Source organism: Hypanus sabinus, chromosome 2, assembly GCF_030144855.1.
Source record: "Hypanus sabinus isolate sHypSab1 chromosome 2, sHypSab1.hap1, whole genome shotgun sequence".
Classification (NCBI taxonomy): Eukaryota; Metazoa; Chordata; class Chondrichthyes; order Myliobatiformes; family Dasyatidae; genus Hypanus; species Hypanus sabinus.
In genome coordinates this window covers 28,958,705-28,980,631 of record NC_082707.1, presented here as the reverse complement: position 1 = coordinate 28,980,631, position 21,927 = coordinate 28,958,705, and the positions used below count along the sequence as shown (strand labels likewise).

The window sequence follows — 21,927 nt, the reverse complement described above, 5'->3', positions numbered from 1 at the left end:
CATAGAGCAAAATTCAATTGGTGAGTTACCTTTATCAGCTCTTCCCTTTTAAAATCCAAACGTGAGGAAGAATGTTGAGACTCAGAATGAATGGGTTAACTATACATTGAAAGTATGGGATAGAATTAGGAAAAAATTAAATCATCCAAGGATTATATCAAGGGCAACCAGAATTGCATTCATTTCAGATTTTATTCCAGCAAGACTTGATTCTGGTTTTAACAGATGGGTGCAAAGAGGCCTGGTTCTTGTGGACCAAATGTTTGACGGTGAGGCGCTCAAATCTTTCTCCCAACTCCAAACTGAATTCGACCTTATATCAAATGACTTTTATAGATTCCTCCAAATTAGACATTACCTTACATCACACAAAGAATGGAACAATCTTAAAATACAGCCAACTAACTTGGAAAAAGTTTGGACAGAGATCATCATGGGGAGGACCCAATCCCAGAAAACTGTATCTTGTGTATGTATGTATATATATATATAAATACACCTGGATACAATGGATAACATGTTAGATGTTAAACATAAGTGGGAATTGGAGGTAAATACCATAATAGAAGAGGAAGAGTGGGAGAGGTCTTGGGAGTCATGGCATAAATGCTTGAATAGTTCCAATTGGAGGGAATTTGTTTGGAAAATAAGGATGAGTGCTTTAAAACCCAGTTAGTAATATCATTATATGCAGAAAAAAAACAGACTTTGCTGGAGAGGCTGTGGCCTAGTGGGAGATTTTGCACATATATTCTAGGACTGTCCCAAATTAAGGGAATTTTGGTACAAGGTTACTGATGAAATAAGAAGGATAAGTATACCCGTCGAACCTAGTCATTTAATTTTAGCAACCTCCTGCAATCTGCATTAGAGAAGAATAAACTATACATGTTAAGTGTATTGATTCTGATTGCTCATAAAATGGTAACTGTCAACTGGCTTAAATCTCACCCACCCACTTTGGAACAATGGATACAGAGACTGAAAGAAGTTAACTGTATGGAAAATATCACTGCAAATCTACAACTGAAAATGGACTCTTACTTGGAAAGATGGAATTCTGTTATAGTGTACTTGGCACAGTGAAAGGCCCACACAGGGGCCTGGTTAAATGTAGGACTTGAGTTGACTTACTCAGGACTGTGATTTTATTTAAAATAGATGTAGATCTACATTGAGGGGTGATGTAAAGTATGCAGTATGTTTGCATTTGAATGTAATTGTATGTATGTGCTCTGTTACTTTTTTCTCTTGGTCCTACTCTCTTGTACCCCAGTATTGTTAATATAGGTACTTACCATTGTGTGATGAACTGTGAACTGATAGCCAATGCTTGTTTGTAGATACGTGTTTTATATGTGTATATGTATATACATATGTGTGTGTGTTTGTGTGTGTGTGTATGTATGTATATATGTAAATTTGTATGTAGTTTTGTAGATAAGTTTAGTGCAGATATTTACCAATATAATTGGCAAATTGACCTTCACAAAGTTGTAAGCCAGGATTTCTAATAATATTATGAAAGGAACTACAGATTTATGGGTAAATTAATCTCGTATTTCCCATATTTGGTTCCTAAAGGTTGTCACAGTTGGGGGGAGTGGTGGGGATAAGCTCCCACTACCTATTAAATGTCCCCAAATCTGTGCATCTCAAATAACCTCTGAGAACCAAGTCCAGTTGCTGGCCTTAATGTGTGGCTTAACTACTAAGCCCAGCAAAACTGACAGGAGAAGGAGCAATGATGGGTTACTGACACCTTAAAACCAGTCACTTCGGGCAGATGGTGCTTGTCAGCCATGGTTGGCAGCTCACCTAGGAGAAAGGAAATTCTGATCTCAAACTTCTGCTGCTTTGCGGCTACTCCCGCTCATAGGGGAGGCTTTGGGAATAAACCCTGAGGAAATACATGGAGCTGGAGTCCTAGGGTAGTCTTAGATTGAGTTCAACACCGACTGGCAAATCCTGCAATGTGACTGGTGCCAAACTGTATTGGTCTAGCCGTTCCTTTGGATACATTGGTCGCATGGAGAGGGGAACCCTGCTGCCTGGGCAACTGCTTACTCTCCAGATCTTAGACAGCTAGGATGCCACATCCATGATCAATGGAGGACCTAGCCTATTTCACACTGAAACAGAAGCCAGCTGGCCCATTCAGTCTACTCCGCATCTGAGAGAAATCCCATTTTCTTACTTACTTTCCAACAAGCAATTTCTCATAGATGCATGATGCTTCTACAACTTACAGTGATAAATTAACTGAAATAGCATAAGACACAACAGGAGAATTAGGTCATGTGGCCTGTGGAGTCTGGTCTGCCATTCAGTCACAGCTAATATATTTTCCATCTCAACCCCATTCTCCTGCCTTCATCCTGTAAGCTTTGGCACCCTTACTAATCAAGAACCTATCAACCCCCCCCCCCCCGTTTAAATATACCCAATGACTTGGCCTCCACAGCCATCTGCGGCAATCAATTCCACAGATTTACCACCTTCTGGCAAAAAAAAATCCACCCATGGTTTTGAGAATGTGAGAAGAAACCAGACAACACGGAGGGAAATGCACACCACCACAGGGAGAGCACACAACCTTCAAACATCAAACCCAAACCACTGGAGTCATGAGGTACCACTGTGGAGCATAATATAATCCAATTATCAACTGTTTCTGAATACAAACTCAAGTGAAAGCAATACTTGAAGTAAATTCATGATCAGTTCCAGAGTAAAAACACATTCCAAGTTTGAAACACTCCTAAAATACTTCCTCTGCAACCTGACTTACATGTGAAAACATTTCAGATTAAAATTGATTATATAAAGTAACTTCTTCAAATTAAATTTACGCAAATTTCATTTGCTGTTTTCTACTCACCCTTTAATGGAAAAAGGTTCTGGTCTGTGTATTCTCTCAGTTCTCCAGTTGTGTTAATTATTGCAACCTAAGGGGAGGGGGGGGGAAGAGAATAGAGCGGAATTATATATAGTCGGGATACTTCACAAATTATTTATACCCCATGAACAGTAGAATTTTCACCGATCCAACTAAGTGAATAATTACTAGATTAAATACAAGTATATAACGAAGTTTATAATTTAAGATTTGATGTTGATAGTGCTAAAAACAAGAAGATACACTTAAGTAGCACCTGTAACAAAGCCAAGTATCCTGCATATTCTACTGGGAATCATTAAGGTTTATTCTGCCAAATCGTGGGCACATACATATAGCTAGGGTATGTAAAACTTTTGCACAGTACTGCTTTTGTCAATGTGGAGCAGAAAGCGAGCTTGTAAATCTGGTGGGGGAAATACATGTTGGGAAGGGCAAGGCCAGAGTGCTGCAGGAGGGGTGTGGGTCAGGAGGCAGAGAAGACGAGCCAGGGGTGGGGGAGGGGGGAGCGTGGCTGCAGGGGCACCCAGCTCTGAGACAACAGGCAAGGTCGACACGAGGAAATCTGCAGATGCTGGAAGTTCAAGCAACACACACAAAATGCTGGTGGAACACAGCAGGCCAGGCACCATCTATAGGGAGAAGCACTGTCGACATTTCGGGCCGAGACCCTTCATCAGGACTAACTGAAATTAAAGATAGTAAGAGAATTGAAAGTGAGGGGGAGGGGAAAATGTGAAATTATAGAAGACCAGAGGGGGTGGGGTGAAGCTGGGAGCCGGAAAGGTGATTGGCGAAAGGGATACAGAGCTGGAGGAGGGAAAGGTTCATGGGAGAAAGAAAGGGGGAGGGAAGCACCAGAGGGAGATGGAGAACAGGCAGAGATGGGCAGAGAGAGAAAAAAAACAACTAAATATTGTCAGGGATGGTGTAAGAAGGGGAGGAGGGGCATTAACGAAAGTTAGAGAAGTCAATGTTCATGCCATCAGGTTGGAGGCTACCCAGCCGGTATATAAGGTGTTGTTCCTCCAACCTGAGTGTGGCTTCATCTTGACAGTAGAGGAGGCCGTGGATAGACATATCAGAATAGGAATGGGACATGGAATTAAAATGTGTGGCCACTGGGAGATCCTGCTTTCTCTGGCAGACAGAGCGTAGGTGTTCAGCGAAACGGTCTCCCAGTCTGCGTCGGGTCTCACCAATATATAAAAGGCCACACCGGGAGCACTGGACGCAGTATACCACACCAGCCGACTCACAGGGAAGTGTCGCCTCACCTGCAAGGACTGTCTGGGGCCCTGAATGGTGGTGAGGGAAGAAGTGTAAGGGCAGGTGTAGCACTTGTTCTGTTTACAAGGATAAGTGCCAGGAGGGAGATCGGTGGGAAGGGATGGGCGGGACAAGTGGACAAGGGAGTCGCATAGGGAGCAATCCCTGCGGAAAGCAGAAGAGTGGGGAGGGAAAGATGTGCTTGGTAGTGGGATCGCGTTGGAGGTGGTGGAAGTTACGGAGAATTATACGTTGGACCTGGAGGCTGGTGGGGTGGTAGGTGAGGACAAGGGGAACCCTATCCCGAGTGGGGTGGCGGGCAGATGGGGTGAAGGCAGATGTGTGGGAAATGGGAGAGATGCGTTTGAGAGCAGAGTAAATGGTGGAAGAAGGGAAGCCCCTTTGTTTAAAAAAGGAAGACATCTCCTTCGTCCTGGAATGAAAAGCCTCATCCTGAGAGCAGATGCAGTGGAGATGGAGGAATTGTGAGAAGGGGATGGCATTTTTGCAAGAGACAGGGTGGGAAGAGGAATAGTCCAGGCAGCTGTGAGAGTCTGTAGGCTTATAGTAGATATCAGTAGATAAGCCGTCTCCAGAGATGGAGACAGAAAGATCAAGAAAGGGGAGGGAGGTGTCAGAAATGGACCAGGTAAATATGAGGGCAGGGTGAAAGTTGGAGGCAAAGTTAATGAAGTCGACAAGCTCAGCATGCGTGCAGGAGGCAACACCAATGCAGTCGTCGATGTAGCGAAGGAAAAGAGGGGGACGGATACCCATAAAGGCTTGGAACATGGACTGTTCCACAAAGCCAACAAAAAGGCAGGCATAACTGGGACCCATACGGGTGCCCATGGCTACACCTTTGGTTTGGAGGAAGTGGGAGGAGCCAAAGGAGAAATTATTGAGAGTAAGAACTAATTCCGCTAGATGAAGAAGAGTGGTGGTAGAGGGGAATTGGTTAGTTCTGGAATCCAAAAAGAAGCAGAGAGCTTTGAGTCCTTCCTGGTGGGGGATGGAGGTATAAAGGGACTGGACGTCCATGGTGAAAGTAAGGTGGTGGGGACCAGGGAACTTAAAATCACTGAAAAAATTCAAAGCGTGAGAAGTGTCACGAACATAGGTGGGAAGGGATTGAACAAGGGGGGATAAAACAGTGTCAAGGTATGCAGAAATGAGTTCGGTGGGGCAGGAGCAAGCTGAGACAATGGGTTTACCTGGACAGGCAGGTTTGTGGATCTTGGGTGGGAGGTAGAAACGGGAAGTGCAGGGTGTGGGAACTATGAGGTTGGTGGCAGTGGATGAGAGATCCCCCGAGCTGATAAGGTTGGTGACGGTATGGGAGACAGTGACCTGGTGCTCCTTAGTGGGGTCATGATCAAGGGGTAAATAAGAGGAGGTATCAGAGAGTTGTCGCTGTGCCTCGGCCAGGTAGAGGTCAGTATGCCAGACAACAACAGCTCCCCCTTATCAGGTGTTTGATTCCAAACAATCGGTTTATTGATCATTACAGAATGTCTCTCTGGTGCTTCCCACTCCCTTCCCATTTTCCCAACCATGATTTTCCCTCTCCCTGCCCCCTTCCCACTCTCAGTCCGCTATAGAGACCCATATCAGAATCAGGTTTATCATCACTCACACACGTTATGAATTTTTTTTGTGGCAGCAGTACTGTACACTATATAAAATTACTACAGAACGGGGCACCATAGCTATATTTATTTGTCTAAGGTTTTTGCACAGTATTGTATGTACATGAAGAAATATTGTGACAAATTGTAAATCAGTTTAGTTTATACTATTGTAGAGATACAATGAAAAACTGTGTTGTCATGACATCCATACAAATATTTTCATTATAACAGTGCATTGGGGTAGTACAAAGGAAAACAGTAACAGAATGCACAAAGGTGTTCGAGCTACAGACAAAGAGCAGTGCAGGTAGACAGGAAGATGCAAGAGCCCTTTTTATCAAGTAGAGAGCCAATCAATAGCCTTAGCAGGATAGAACTGTCCTTGAGCCCGAGCAGTCAGTCTTTTCCATCTTCTGCCCGATAGGAGGGGAGGTGAAAGAGTGTCCGGGAGCAGTGAGGTTCTTAATTATGTTGGCTGCTTTACCAAAGTAGTGAGAAGTGTAGACAGGATCCATGGAAGGGAGGTTGGTTTCCCAGATGCGCTGTCTCTTGTAGTTTCAGACATGCCAAAGGCATTCCAAGCTGTGATGCATCCAGAGCGGGTACTTTCTATGAGGGATCTACAAAAATCGGTGAGGGGCTGAGAGGACTGCACTGTACCTGGAAAGCTGTGTACTGTGTTGGTCTATTTAAAAAGGGATGTACTTGATTGGGTGCAATATAAAGAGGCACTAAGTTGCTTCCTGGGAATTGAAGGGGTTGTTGTACAAGGAAAGCTCGGGCCTGTACTCACTGGAGTTTAGAAGACAGAATGTGATGTTACTGTTCCGTGATCCTGAGGGCAACTCAAACGGTCGATGCTGAGGCAAACATCCTCTAACATCTACTGTTCTGTTGTCCTTTATAATGAAGTTCAGTGAACCAATTCAAACAAAAGGTGGGTGTGCAGGATGTTCCATCCCGTTCACATAGAGACAGGGGACTGGGTAAAAATGCATTTGGTCCCCCCACCTCAGTAGTCTACAGGACATGCCCAGACTCAGTGTTGTGTCCAGAAATGCAGCAGTAGGCTGGATTCACTAGCATTTGACTTTTGTCACATTACAGTGTGTGGCTTTGCAGATTTAGGCCATTTGGTCTATTGGTTAATGGTGTTAATACAGAATGGCATCAAGTATAGTCATGGGGGCAGAACTCTCTTGGGCTTCAAAGATAATTTTTTTTTAAATGGGGGTCGAAGAAGAGATTGGCAAATGTGATATATGATGATGCAGGGCAACATAGTGAGCAATTTATTGGAGATAATGTCTACCTATTCCAGGTCAATGTTTTAGAAAACAAATACAAGTAGTGGTTTACAATTTGTGATAATATTGCAGGTACCAGTTGCTTAGCCTTAGTCTGTCCAGTGCCTGGAATGAAGATATGTTAGCTGAAATGAGTGAATCGAAGATTTAGGAGGCCCTTGATTTATCTTTAAGAAAGACTGACATGCCAGTGCAGCATCCAGTTCTTGCACACAGGATTTCAGAAAGTGAATTGTTTTCACAGAGATGTCCTGATCTCCAGAGAAAATTGTGGGGTTGGGGATGAAAGAAGAGGCAAGGTCCTCACCCTGATGGCCATCTCCACTTGTGGTTTCATCGAACTGTCCAGTGGCTCAGGGCATGGCGACACTACGTTATGACGGACGAGTCTGGTCCCATTGCACACAGAACATTCTTTTCACCAGTACTATCCCTAACACATGTGCCTTATGTCCAAAACGTTTCTGCAGAAGAATATCTTTGACCGGGTTAATCAGACTATGGTCCACACCTTCATATGTCCCATCACCACAACATTCAAATAATAATGGGAAAGGCCTCCCTTTCAGACTTTTAAAGCACAACGAGAGTCTTTATCGCATCTCATTCTGTCCTCTGTGCCCAGGGTGAGACCATCATCCACCTTGTTATTGAATGCACGTTTTCCAGAAAGGGCTGGAAACAAACTGGTCACTGTCGGAGTGGACTGAGGCAGAGTGGGACGGCTTTGGCTCAATCAGACTTCAGCGAGAACAGGCAGAGGCGAGGTTTGAACAGGGAACGACTGCGCAAGCGTGTGAAAGTCAGCCTCTGAGATCAGCGGGGGAATTTAAAAAGCGAGCAGAGGCTGAGGACGAGCTTCACTCCAGGTGAGGTAAGGCTGGGTAAGCTCCTTTAATTAATCTAATTCGTTTAGGAGTAGGTAATGGAGGCAGCAGTTGAGTGCTCCGTTTGCAGTATGTGGGAAGTCGAGGGAGCACAGCTGTCCCTGATGACTACACCTGCAAAAGGTGCATCCAGCTGCAGCTCCTGACAAACCGTGCCAGGGAGCTGGATGAACTTCGGATCATTTGGGAGGCAGGGACAGAAATAGACAGGAGTTTCAGGGAGATAGTCACCCCTAGGAGTCAGGAGACAGGTAGCTGGGTGACTGTCAGGAGAGGGAAGGGGAATAGACAGAATGAGCAGAACACCCCCGTGGCCATTCCCATCAATAATAAGTATACTGTTTTGGATACTGTTGGTAGGGATGACCTACCAGGGACAAGTTGCAGTGGTTGCGTCTCTGGCACCGAGACTGGACCCTCAGCTCAGAAGGGAAGGGGGGAAAAGAGGAGAGCAGTAGTGATAGGGGATTTGATAGGGGGACAGTTAGGAGATTCTGTGGAAGAGATCGAGAATCCCGGATGGTCTGTTGCCTCCCTAGTGCCAGGGTCCGCGATATCTCGGATCGAGTTCTCAGTATTCTCAAGAGGGAGGGTGAGCAGCCGGATGTCGTGGTCCATGTAGGGACCAATGACATGAATAGGAAGAGTGAGGAGGTCCTGAAAGGTGAGTTTAGGGAGTTAGGCGCCAAGTTAAAGGACAGGACCTCCAGCACAGCAATCTCAGGATTGCTACCAGTGCCATGTGCAGGTGGGTTTAGAAATAGTAAGATAGTGCAGATCAATACGTAGCTGAAGACATGGTGCAGGAGGGAGGGCTTCAGATTTATAGACAGTTGGGCAGTTTTCCAGGGAAGGTGGGACCTGTTCCGGCGGGATGTTTTACATCTGAACTGGAGGGGGACAAATATTCTTGCAGGTAGGTTTGCTAGAGAGACTCCAGTGGATTTAAACTAGATATGGGGGGGGGAGGGGAACCAGAATGTAGGAACAGATGTATGGGAGAAGGAAGAAAAATACAATAAAGTTTCTTGTACTATTAGAGATAAACAGAGAGGAATAAGTGGAGAATTTCTTAAATGCATTTATTTTAATGCTAGGAGCATTGTAAGAAAGGTGGATGAGCTTAGAGCATGGATTGATACCTGGAAATATGACATTGTAGCTATTAGTGAAACATGGTTGCAGGAGGGATGTGATTGGCAACTAAATATTCCTGGATTTCATTGCTACAGGTGTGCTAGAATCAGAGGGACAAGAGGGGGAGGTGTTGCATTGCTTGTCAGAGAAAATATTACAGCGGTGCTCTGGCAGGATAGATAGAGGGCTCATCTAGGGAGACTATTTGGGTGGAATTGAGGAATGGGAAAGGTGTAGTACCACTTATAGGGGTGTATTACAGACAACCTAACGGGGAGCGAGAATTGGAGGAGCAAATTTGCAAGGAGATAGCAGATATTTGTAGTAAGCACAGGGTTGTGATTGTGGGAGATTTTAATTTTCCACACATAGACTGGGAAGCCCATACTGAAAAAGGGATGGATGGTTTGGAGTTTGTAAAATATGTGCAGGATAGTTTTTTTGCAGCAATACATAGAGGTACCAACTAGAGAAGGGGCAGTGTTGGATCTTCTGTTAGGGAATGAAATAGGTCAGGTGATGGAGGTATGTGTTGGGGAGCACTTCGGGTCCAGTGATCACAATGCCATTAGTTTCAATATAATTATGGAGAAGGATAGGACAGGACCCAGGATTGAGATTTTTGATTGGAGAAAGGCTAACTTTGAGGAGATGCGAAAGGATTTAGAAGGAGTGGATTGGGACAATTTGTTTTACGGGAAGGATGTAATAGAGAAATGGAGGTCATTTAAAGGTGAAATTTTGAGGGTACAGAATCTTTATGTTCCTATTAGGTTGAAAGGAAACGTTAAAAGTTTGAGAGAGCCATGGTTTTCAAGGGATATTGGAAACTTGGTTAGGAAAAAGAGAGATATCTACAATAAATATAGGCAGCATGGAGTAAATGAGGTGCTCAAGGAATATAAGGAATGTAAGAAGAATCTTAAAGAAATCAGAAAAGCTAAAAGAAGATACCAGGTTGCTTTGGCAAGTAAGGTGAAAATAAATCTGAAGGGTTTTTACAGTTATATTAATAGCAAAAGGATAGTGAGGGATAAAATTGGTCCCTTAGAGAATCAGAGTGGACAGCTATGTGTGGAGCTGAAAGAGAACAATTTTGAACAATTTCTTTACTTCGGCATTCACTAAGGAGAAGGATATTGAATTGTGTAAGGTAAGGGAAACTAGTAGGGAAATTATGGAAGCTATGACGATTAAAGAGGAGGAAGTACTGGCTCTTTTAAGGAATATAAAAGTGGATAAATCTCCGGATCCTGCCAGGATATTCCCTAGGACCTTGAGGGAAGTTAGTGTAGAAATAGCAGGGGCTCTAACAGGAATATTTCAAATGTCATTAGAAACGGGGATGGTGCTGGAGGATTGACGTATTGCTCATGTGGTTCCATTGTTTAAAAAGGGTTCTAAGAGTAAACCTAGCAATTTTTGGCCTGTCAGTTTGACGTCAGTAGTGGGTAAATTAATGGAAAGTATTCTTAGCGATGGTATATATAATTATCTGGATAGACAGGACCTGATTAGGAACAGTCAGCATGGATTGTGCATGGAAGGTCATTTTTGACAAATATTAATTGAATTTTTTGAAGAAGTTAATAGAAAAGTTGACGAGGGTAAAGCAGTGGATGTTGTCGATATGGAATTCAGTAAGGCCTTTGACAAGGTTCCGCATAGAAGGTTAGATAGGAAGGTTCAATCGTTAGGTATTAATATTGAAGTAGTAAAATGGATTCAACAGTGGCTGGATGGGAGATGCAAGAGAGTAGTGGTGGATAACCGTTTGTCAGGTTGGAGGCCGGTGACTAGTGGTGTGCCTCAGGGATCTGTACTGGGTCCAATGTTGTTTGTCATATACATTAATGATCTGGATGATGGGGTGGTAAATTGGATTAGTAAGTATGCAGATGATACTAAGGTAGGAGGCGTTGTGGATAATGAAGTAGGTTTTCAAAGCTTGCAAAGAGATTTAGACCAGTTAGAAGAGTGGGCTGAACAATGGCAGATGGAGTTTAATGCTGATAAGTGTGAGGTGCTATATCTTGGTAGGAATAATTCAAATAGGACATACATGGTAAATGGTAGGGCATTGAGGAATGCAGTAGAACAGAGTGATCTAGGAATAATGGTGCATAGTTCCCTGAAGGTGGAATCTCATGTGGATAGGGTGGTGAAGAAAGCTTTTGGTATGCTGGCCTTCATAAATCAGAGCATTAAGTATAGGAGTTGGGATGTAATGTTAAAATTGTACAAGGCATTGGTAAGGCTGAATTTGGAGTATTGTGTACAGTTCTGGTCACCGAATTATAGGAAAGATGTCAACAAAATAGAGAGAGTACAGAGAAGATTTACTAGAATGTTACCTGGGTCTCAGCACCTAAGTTACAGGGAAAGGTTGAACAAGTTAGGTCCTTATTCTTTGGAGCGTAGAAGGTTGAGGGGGGACTTGATAGAGGTATTTAAAATTATGAGGGGGACAGATAGAGTTGACGTGGATAAGCTTTTTCCGTTGAGAGAGGGGAGATTCAAACAAGAGGACATGGGTTGAGAGTTAGGGGGCAAAAGTTTAAGGGTAACATGAGGGGGAACTTCTTTACTCAGAGAGTGGTAGCTGTGTGAAACGAGCTCCCAGTAGAAGTGGTAAAGGCAGGTTCGGTATTGTCATTTAAAGTTAAATTGAATAGGTATATGGAAAGAAAAGGAATGGAGGGTTATGGGCTGATTGCGGGCCAATGGACTAGGTGAGAGTAAGCGTTCAGCACGGACTAGAAGGGCTGAGATGGCCTGTTTCTGTGCTGTAATTGTTATATGGTTATAAAAACAAAAGTCATTGTTGAGTGAGTTCTCGACCTGGCAGAGGAGGAGGCTGAGGACACACATGTCGATGTTGGACTGGAAAATGGGAGTTAAAATGACTGATGAAGTGATATCTCAACCTGCATCCAGTCACTTAGTAAAAGATACCTCCAAGCTGACCTAAACTAGATGGTTTTCCACCAGAATACTTTGTGGGCAAAACCCACAGTTCATTGTCCTAATGCAATTGTACACTGACAACATGGAATTTTATAAAATCTCCTTGGGTTAATTGCTCATAGAACGTATGCTTAGGGAAAATAAAAATAGAATCATCCAGCTTGCAAGGAGAATGCTGGCATATAAATGTACTGGGGAAGTGGAGGCAGATGTCTGCGAGACCAATGGAGGCTGGAGGCCCAGCCTGTCCTTGGGTTGGAGGACTGTCTGTCTGTGTAAGTGGATGGGAGGGGGGGAAGTGGCTTGTTCCACTGTTGCTTTGATGTTATTGTTCTGCTGAATTGGGCATGCTATGTTGCCCACAGAATATGTGGTGACACTTGCGGGCTGCCCCCAGCACATCCTTAAGTGTGTTGGTTGTTAATGCAACTGATGCAATGTACATGTGATAAATAAATCTGAAAATATATTTTGCAAATACTATGAACAAAGTAATATTTTTGCTATTTAAAATAATGCTGACCTAAGCTATGACATTCATATTAAAAATGTCAATAAAGGAAGCTACTGGTTCTACCTACACAACTCTATATTCTAGGTTCATGCTGAAATGAACATATTCGAGACTTTGAAAAGCCAGTATTCTGCATTTCCTTTAGCAAATATACAGTCTATCTTTCCATTACAGAAAGCCCCAGAAGTGAGTACGCTGTTTTGTGCAAACTGCAAGACCAAAAAAAAATTATCCAACCCCTTCACATGCAATTACTAATGACATTACTCTTCAAACCTCAAGAAGTTACCACACTAGCCACTCTGCAAAAAACATACACTTTCACAGCTTCATCAACTAAAATGCTCTAGATTACAGATTCTAAAAAATAATAAAGAATTAAACAAATAAGAATCAGCTAACCAACTGAAGAGAACAACTACAGATATGTCTATATGGAATTGATTCGGTTGCTGTTAAAAAACATCCAAGTGTTGAAAATTTGTAGAATTTATTATTACTGAAGAGTTAAGATACCAGTTCAGGTTCAGAACAATTATCACTAGCCCGGCCCAGTTAACAATCTGAGAGCAGAATGAAACAGGGTGCAAGGAATGGTGATGATATTCTTGGCATTCCTTTACAATTACATTTAAAATGGAAACTGGCATTTAATACTGAAGGTAGTAAGAAGAATATTGACAGAAGATTATGATAGGGCCAACAGACAGAGATGGACACAAGACATTATATAGAAGTGGATGGATGCCTGAGGCCTTAATTCTCTGAGGGCTCTGGTTTACCAATGAGCAGCACACGGTAGTAATCTGAAACATGGCAGGATGCTGCCAATATACAGCAGGTCAGGCACCATATAATGTTTATTAATGTGTTTTTCTTTTCACTATTTTGTTGCCAGGGCTGCTGAATATTGTCTGGATTTTCTACTTCTGTATCTCCGATGAAAAATGCTAAGAAGCATAAACCACACCCTGGTTCTATGCAAGTTACACAGGTGCCCTGATTTTCCTGACTTGTTACTCAGCAGAGTGTTCTGCTGAACCAGTGTTCTCATAAAAAAACAGGAACTGCCTCACTGACACAAGTCACAATATACTGAATAGCAATTCAGGACTTCAATTTGCCCAATTCCGTTTATAACCTTTTTGTTCAACTACTAATTCCAGTGCAATTCCAATAAGATCAGGAGCAATAACTCCCCAAACGTACAAGTGAACCTGACAAACTGCGTGGTGCAAATTCCATACCTAGGCATCAGACAGCGTATTTGTTGAAAATATTAAAAAATCTTGTCCTCTTTCAGCTGAAGGCTCAAGAATCAAAATGGAGTCACCTTACCAAGGAAATGTAAAAAAAATACTGAATACATGCCATATAAAAATATAATAGATCATTGCAAAAGAACTACTGCAGCACCTATTAGATATGACATTAAACTTGCACGGGCTCTGAAGAGAGAAAAAAAAGGTCCACAATCTCTTATCCGAAATCCTTGGGGCCAGTTACATTTCGGAATTCAGAATTTTTCAGATTTCAGAATCCCTCCTTATTGGTCCCAGGACCAAAAAACACGTTTGCTAAAGTCCCTTATTTAACCTGTCTCAGTGCGGGTAGACTTTAGGACCCAGTAGAGCTCCAGACCTATGCACATCCTCCCGTATAATTTAAATCATCTCTAGATTACTTATAATACCTAATACAGTGTAAATGCTATGTAAATAGTTGTTATACTGTACCATTTAGGGAATAATGACAAGAAAAATATTTTATTTCAAGATTCAAGATTCAAAAACTTTATTGTCATTCCAACCATACATCAGCTCTGCAGGGCAAAAATGAGACAGTGTTTCCCAGGGGCAAGTGCAATCATAACATAACAAACGCAACAATAAATAGTAAACATGACAATAAATAGTAAAACACAACAGCCACATTTTGGTTAAAGTCAAGTTATAAGTGTCCAGTGCAAGTTAAAAGTGTCCAAAGCAGAGTCAGGTAGAGCAGCTATTTAACAGTCTGACTGCCTGTGGGAGGAAGCTGTTTAGTAGCCTTGTGGTTTTTGTTTTGATGCTCCTGTAATGGTTGCCTGATGGCAGAAGAACAAACAAAAACATTCCAACAAAAACATTCAATAAAACATAAAAATATACAGCTTCAAACAAACCAAATCAAACACACAGTAAATGACATTAGAATAAATGTAGAACGTCACTGTCACTATAAAACTTCAGTAACTTGTCTTTCTGTTTCTTTAAGTCATATACAGTGGTAGTTCCAACACCATATTCTTCAGTAAGTCGCCGCACAGACACACCTGATCAAGCTTCTGCAATAACTCCACTTTCTGTGTTATTGATAATGATAGATGCTTCCTTCTCTTTTTCTCATTGTTACCCGTAGGGGTATCTGCAGCTCTTTTTGACATTTTCATGGTGAAATTAAAGACAAAGTCAACAGTGAACACAAAATATCAGCGAACAGCAAATGCACACGTAACCAGTATGAGCGCAGAGCCACAACTGACGTCTGGCGGCCTCTGCTAGTGCTGCCACGTCACACCCGAGTGACGTTAGCCATTGGCGAAAAAAACTTAAGTTTTCAGAGCTTTTTGGATTTCAGAATTTTGGATAACAGATTGTGGACCTGCAGTAAAGAACCTCAGGGTTTTGCCTTCGTATCCTGACCAGTACAAAAGAAAATATTATTTAGTCACTACAACACTACGGATTGTGGGAGCTTTCTGTTCACAAACTTGGCTTCCAATGTTACAGTGACGACCATGCTTCAAGAAGCAATCTTGTAAGAAATGTGAAAGGCACTGCAGAAATACAGGACTTGCTTAAATATTTTTGTTTATAAAAAGTTTACTACTTCTTTTTACTATTTTGTTATGGAAAGATAATGTCACCTGTTGTACAGTTCCATGTCTGCTGCTTACCCAGGAAACTATTCTGCATATGCAAATTGAAAAGCATTCAGATACCTTAAGTATACAAGAGCAATTCTATGTACTGACACATTAATCAAGATTAAATACTGAGGCAGAGCAAGGATTAAGCCTTTTCTATTTTAATTGGGAGTATTATAACATCAAGAGCTGAAGACTAGCTTTCAAATGAACAATTAAACCAACCTCCCATACATTCTTTCATGTTTAATATAAAACTTCTGATTGTGCTATTCAAAGAAGTGCAGAAAGTTCCCTGTATCCCAGGCAACATTAATTGGTCGACCAATAGCAACAGATTATTTGAAGCAATAAACCTGAAATGCTGGAAACATGGAAAAAATATGGAAATGTCTCTACAGTTGCATGTCAGATGGCAACTGTAGAGATGGAGAGAAACAAAGTTAATTTTTCACCTGTCAGCAGAAACGTTGACATTATTTCTCTCTCCACAGATGCTGCCTGTCCTAAGAGTATTCCCAGAATCTTTTGTTTCTGTATTAATGGTTTGTTTTCTCATTAGACATCGTTCACACTTATAGCATCATGCAATAACTATCTCCAATAAGAGAATGTCTAGCCACCTTCCCTTGACTTTAAATACAATAACCATTAGCAAGCTGGGGGTCATTAGAAACTCATCCGAACCAATCAGAAAAATGCTGTAGTTATGACAGCAAGCCAGAGGCAAGACATCCCTCGCTGAGTCACTTCCCACCTGAAATCCCTAGGTTTATCCACCTTCTGCAAGGCAAAAGTCAGGAATACTCTCCACTTGCTTAGATGAGTGCAGAGTCACCAACTCTCAACCAGCTTGACTTCATCTACTTTGTTGGCATCCTGGCAGTCACCCTTCATTTCTTCTACCACTGCCACACACTGGCGACTGCATGTATTAGCTACAAAATACAACACAGTTACTGAAGTGGGCTACTCTGACAAAATCTCCCAAACCTACAACTTCCAAAGTAAAATTCATTTTCAGAGTAGTACATGTCACCACATACAACCCTGGTATTTGTTTTCTCCCCTACGTGCCTACTCAGCAAATCTAGAGAATTGTAACTGTAAATAGGATCAACGGCAGAGCAAGAGCATGGAAAACAACAAACTGTTGAAATGCAACTACAAAATAAACAGAAATAAATAATAAGACCATGAAAATAACAAGATAAAGAGTCCTTAAAGTGAGATCATTGGTTGAGGGAACACCTCAATAGATGAGTGTAATTATCCTCTTTTGTTTAAGAGCCTGATGGCTGAGGGGTAGTAACTGTTCTTGAACTGGGTGGTGCAAGTCCTAAGGCACCTGTACCTTCTTAATGATGGCAGCAGTGAGAAAAGAGCATGGCCTGGGTGGTGAGGATCTTTGACGATGGATGCTGCTTTTCTACGATAGCGTTTCATGTAGATGTGTTTCATGGTTGGGAGGGTTCTGCCCGTTATGTACTACCTTTTGGAGGATTTTGCATTCAAAGGCACTGTATTCCCAAAGCAGGCTGTAATGCATCCAGACAGTACACTTTCCACCACACATTGAGAGATGCTTGTCAAGGTTTTTGATATCATGCCAAATCTCCACAGCCTTCCAAGGAAGTAGAGGCACCGATGTGCTTTCTTTGCAATTACATTTATATGCTGGGTCCAGGACAAGTCTCCTTAGATAGTGAACGTAAAGTTACTGACCCTCTCCACCTCTGATCCTCCAATGAGGTCTGGCTCATAAACCTCTGGTTTCCCTCTCCTGAAGTCTACAGTCAATTCCTTGGTCTTACTGACGTTGAGTGAAAGGTGGTAGTTACTAGACCACTCCGCCAAATTTTCAGTCTCCCTCCTGTATGCTGACTCATCACCACCTTTGATTTGGCCCAGTGGTGTCATCAGCAAACTTGTATATAGTGTTGGAGCTGTACTTAACCACACAGTCATAGGTATAAAGTGGGTAGAGCAGGGTGGTAAGTATACATCCCTGCAGTGTTCCTGCACTGATGGAGATTGTGGAGGAGATGTTTTTGCCAAACTGGACTGACTGGAGTCTACAGTGAGGAATTTCAGGATCCAAATGCACAAGTGGGTATTGAAGCCCAGGTCTTGGAGCTTACTGATTAGTTTTGAGGGGATGACGGTGTTAAATGCTGAGCTGTAGTCGCTAAGGAACATTCTGATGTATTTCCCTTTGCTGTCCAGATGTTCCAGGGTTGTGTGAAGAACCAACAAGATCGCATGTGTTGTAGACCTGTTGCTTCGGTAGGCGAATTGGATCAGATGCAAGTCGGCACTTAGGCAGGTACTGATATGCTTCAACACCAGCTTCTCAAGACAGTTCATCGTCGTGGATGCAAGTGACACTGGACAAAAGTCATTTCGACAGGTTGCCATGCTCTTCTTGGGCACCTGTACAACCGAAGCCTGCTTGAATCTTTCTCGGACTCTTGTCTCTAACTCTCAGTTACTCTACTATTGTCACATCAGCAAATTAAAGGTGCCGTGTTTAACTGCACTACGTTTAACTGTCAATCGTGACATCTGAAGATTATTGATGTAATTTCAACGTCTATTAAGAGGAAAATTACATGTTGCAGATTGCAGCAAAAGTAACTCAGACAAAGTATATGGAGAGGAAAACTGGAACAATTTTCTGCAGCCCACAGAAAGTCACCGAAATTCATCTGAGGAAGAGAACAAGGGCAGTGAGATATGACGTCTCAAGTCACATGCCACCCTAATTTGGTCAGGTCCAAATCCTGGAATTCCATAAACCAACAACACTTAGAAGATAACCTTTCCAGAAGTGGGTCAAAATGGTGGCAAGTAACCACATTCTTGAGGCAATTTGGGACCCTGCAGTGATGCCCATTTCCTTAGAAATAGATTTTAAAAAGCTGATCATTGTGGGATGCTACAGGCCCATGAAAGCAAGCATGCCAAAGGGCTCCTTCTCCCCTAACTATATCAACACTTTCAGGGAGCTACGCATCTACATGCGCCCCTTGGACTCAGTGCTCTACAACATTCTCAGGATCCTGCCATTTACTGTGCAAGTCCTGCCTTGCTTTAACATCCCAAAATAGAAAACTTGACACCAGTCCAACTTAAATTCCTTCTGCTGTCCTTTGAACCAATTATCCAGTTTATCAAGATCCTGTTATAATCGTAGATAACATTCATCAGTGCCCATTACACCATCAATCAAACTTACTAACCATGTCAATTAGATCCTCATTCAAACCATTAGCATAGTTGACGGTGACTTCTGGTGTGCGGCAGGGATTTGTTCTGGGATTCATGATCTTGCTGATTTTTAAATATGACTTTAATGAGGAAGTAGAAGGGTGTGTTAGCAAGTTTGCAAATGACATGAAGGTTGTGGTATTGTGTACACTGTAGTAGCTGTCATAGATTACTACGGGATATATACGGGATATAGGATACAGAGCTGGGCAGGGAAGTGGCAGATGGAGTACAACCTTGAGAAGTGTCAAGTGATTCACTTCGAAAGGTTGAACTTGTAAGCAGAGTTCATAGCAGTGTGGAGCAACAGAGAGATCTTGGGGTCCAAGTACATGGATCCCTCAAAGCTGTCACACAAGTTGATAGGGTGGTTAAGAGGATGTATGGTCTGCTGGCCTTCATTACTCAGGAGATTGAGTTCAAGAGCCACGAGGTAACATTGCTGCTCTGGCTAGACCACTCTTGGAATATTATATTCAGTTTTGATTGCTTCATTATAGGAAGCTTTAGGGAGGGTACAGACATTTACCAGGATAAGGAAAGGTTGAGCAAGCTAGGCCTTTTCTTTTTGGAGTGAAGGAGGGTGAAGTGACTTGATAGATGTGTAGAAGATTATAAAAGGCATCAATTGAGTGGACAGCCAGTACTTCCTCATTCCCCCACCAGGGCAGTAATGGCTAATAGCACAGGACATCTATTTAAGTTGTGAGGAGGAAGGTTTAGGGGAAAATGTCAGAGGTAGGTTTTTTTTTTAAAATACAGAAAATGGTAAGTGCTTGGAATGCATTCCTAAGGGTTGTGGTTGTTATGTTTTGGAGATATTTTGTAACTCCAAAACATAAAGCTAATCAAAAGAATAACACAGAAATGGGGATAACATGTCTTCTTCATTCTTACTTCAGTGAGGCGCTCACATATGACGCATGCCTTTTGTGCACTTTTTACATATGATCTGTAATGTATTATGTAAGCAACAAAGAATGTTTAATCAAACAAGATATTTACAATATTTCTCAAATATCACTGAAATACACAACACTCCTCCCTGATTAGCTACGAAGTCCAACTCAATTATAGAATGCATCTCCACATATACTCACACATGTAGGCAGCTGAGACTTGAGGTTGCCAAATACTCTCAAGTTCTGGGGCCTCCTCTATGGTGGTTGTAGGAGTTGACCCTGGGACTGCAGGAAGTGGGTTTGACAACTCTGGACATCTTTCTTCTCTAACAATTGACTCTGCTCAACTGATCTCCAGATAATAGTAGACACATTCTCCACTGTGTAGAAGACTGGTCCAATTCTGTCCTTAATCTTTCCAAGTACCCACTTTTGATCACCTTGGTAGTCCCTTGCCAGGACTACTTGCCCAGGAGCAAAACATCAAACCTTCTTGTTTGAAGAGCCCTCAGTTTGACCCAGCTGTTAGTACTGCATACTCCTTCTGGGACTGGGTTTGAGGAGATCCAAGTGTTAGTGGAAGGAATGACCCAGAAACCGCGAGCTTGTGATTTAGTATTAGTATAGTGCATTCTGCTGTCATCGCTCGCAGTGTTCTTTAGAGTCTGACTAAACCTTTCAGCCAAGCCATTTGTAGCTTGGTGGTACAGCGTAGATGTAATATGTCTTACTCCATTCATTTTCAGGCATTACTGAAACTATTTTGCAACAAATTGTGGTGCATTGTCAGTGATTAACTGTTCTGGAACACCAATCCTTGAGAAGAGGCTGCTCAACACATCAACAGTCTGCCAGGCTGTAGTGGAGGCTACTGGGATCACTTCGGGCCATTTTGTCGCTGCAGTCACTACTACCACGAAATTTGGTAAAATCCACATGAATCCTCTGTCAAGACAATGCAGACCATTCCCAGGGATGGAGAGGATTTGCTGTTGGCATCTTCTGGATGTGCTGGCATCCCAAACTGTGCGTGGCAAGTTGCTCGATCTGCTGACCTGTCCCAGGCCAGCAGACAAAGCTTTGAGCCAGCACTCTCATTTTCACCATGTCTGTTCTGGTTTCCCTTTGGATCATCTAGGGAGACATACAATTTGCATTTGGGAGAATGCCTGAAGGACTGTTATCTTCTGTAAATTTTTCAAGTACTTCTATTTCCAAAGGTAAACAAGACAACCATCAGCATTTCCATGATTAATTGTCCTCTTGAATTCAGTCTCGTCATTGGGTCCTCTAAGAAACAGAGCCCATCTCTGGATTAATCCTGCTGCTGTTAGTGGAACACTCTTCTGTGAACTGAAAATGCGACACTGGTGGTTGACGATCAGTAATGAGGATAAACTCTCTCCAGAAAAAGTACTGGTTAAATGTTTTACACTCCAAACCAGACTCAAGGCCTTTCAGTCAATCTGAGTGCAGTTTTTCTCTGCAGCGGTAAGGGAATGTGATGCACAGTCTATGGGGTGTTCACTTCCATCACTCTTAACATGACATGACTGCACCTATAACACAAGGCATCACTGGACGATGTAAATCATAATGTGTGAGTACAGTGTCTGACATTACTACTTCCTTTACCTTCTGGAAAGTCACCTCACACTGCTTTGTCCACTGCCATTTCTTCCCAACCTGCAGTAATGTGTTCAAGGGGTGGAGCACAGCAGCCAGGTTTGGTAGGGACCTGTTATATTAACTGACAAATCATGAGAAGGACTGCCATTGTGACACGTCCTTTGGCCTTGAGGTGTCAACCTCTGCTTGAATTTTCTCAGCACATTTGGGTAATCATTGTGCAACAACAGTGTGACCACGATAGCTTGGTTTAAAGAATTCACACTTGTTGCATCATGCTCTGAGCCCATAATCTTCTCATCTTTTTTAATACTCTCTTGAGATTTTGGAGATGTTGTCTGACATCCTTACCAGTAACAATGATGTCACCCAGGTAACACTGATCGCCTTGACAACCTTGAAGCAGCTGGTCCATAGTTTTCTGCCAGAGTGCAGGTGTGGATAACACTGCACAAATAAGTCTATTACAGCAAAAAAGCCCTTTGTGAGTATTTATGGTGAGATACACATTGGATACTTCCATCTCCATCTGTAGACAGGCCTCAGCTAAGTCCACTTCTCTATACTGTTTCCCTCCAGAAAGGTTTGCAAAGATATCCTCTATCCT

General features: G+C 42.4%; 1 protein-coding gene across 8 annotated transcripts in view; it reads right to left on the bottom strand.

The window, feature by feature from the left end:
• LOC132407396 (transcription factor Dp-2-like) overlaps positions 1 to 21,927 on the bottom strand; it is a 261,808-nt gene that overhangs the window by 198,672 nt on the left and 41,209 nt on the right. For all 8 annotated transcript variants that reach the window (XM_059993849.1, XM_059993859.1, XM_059993868.1 and 5 more), the window contains one exon: positions 2,882 to 2,948. In XM_059993849.1, the coding sequence (XP_059849832.1) occupies positions 2,882 to 2,948 (67 nt within the window). The remainder of the gene's footprint in view (positions 1 to 2,881; positions 2,949 to 21,927) is intronic.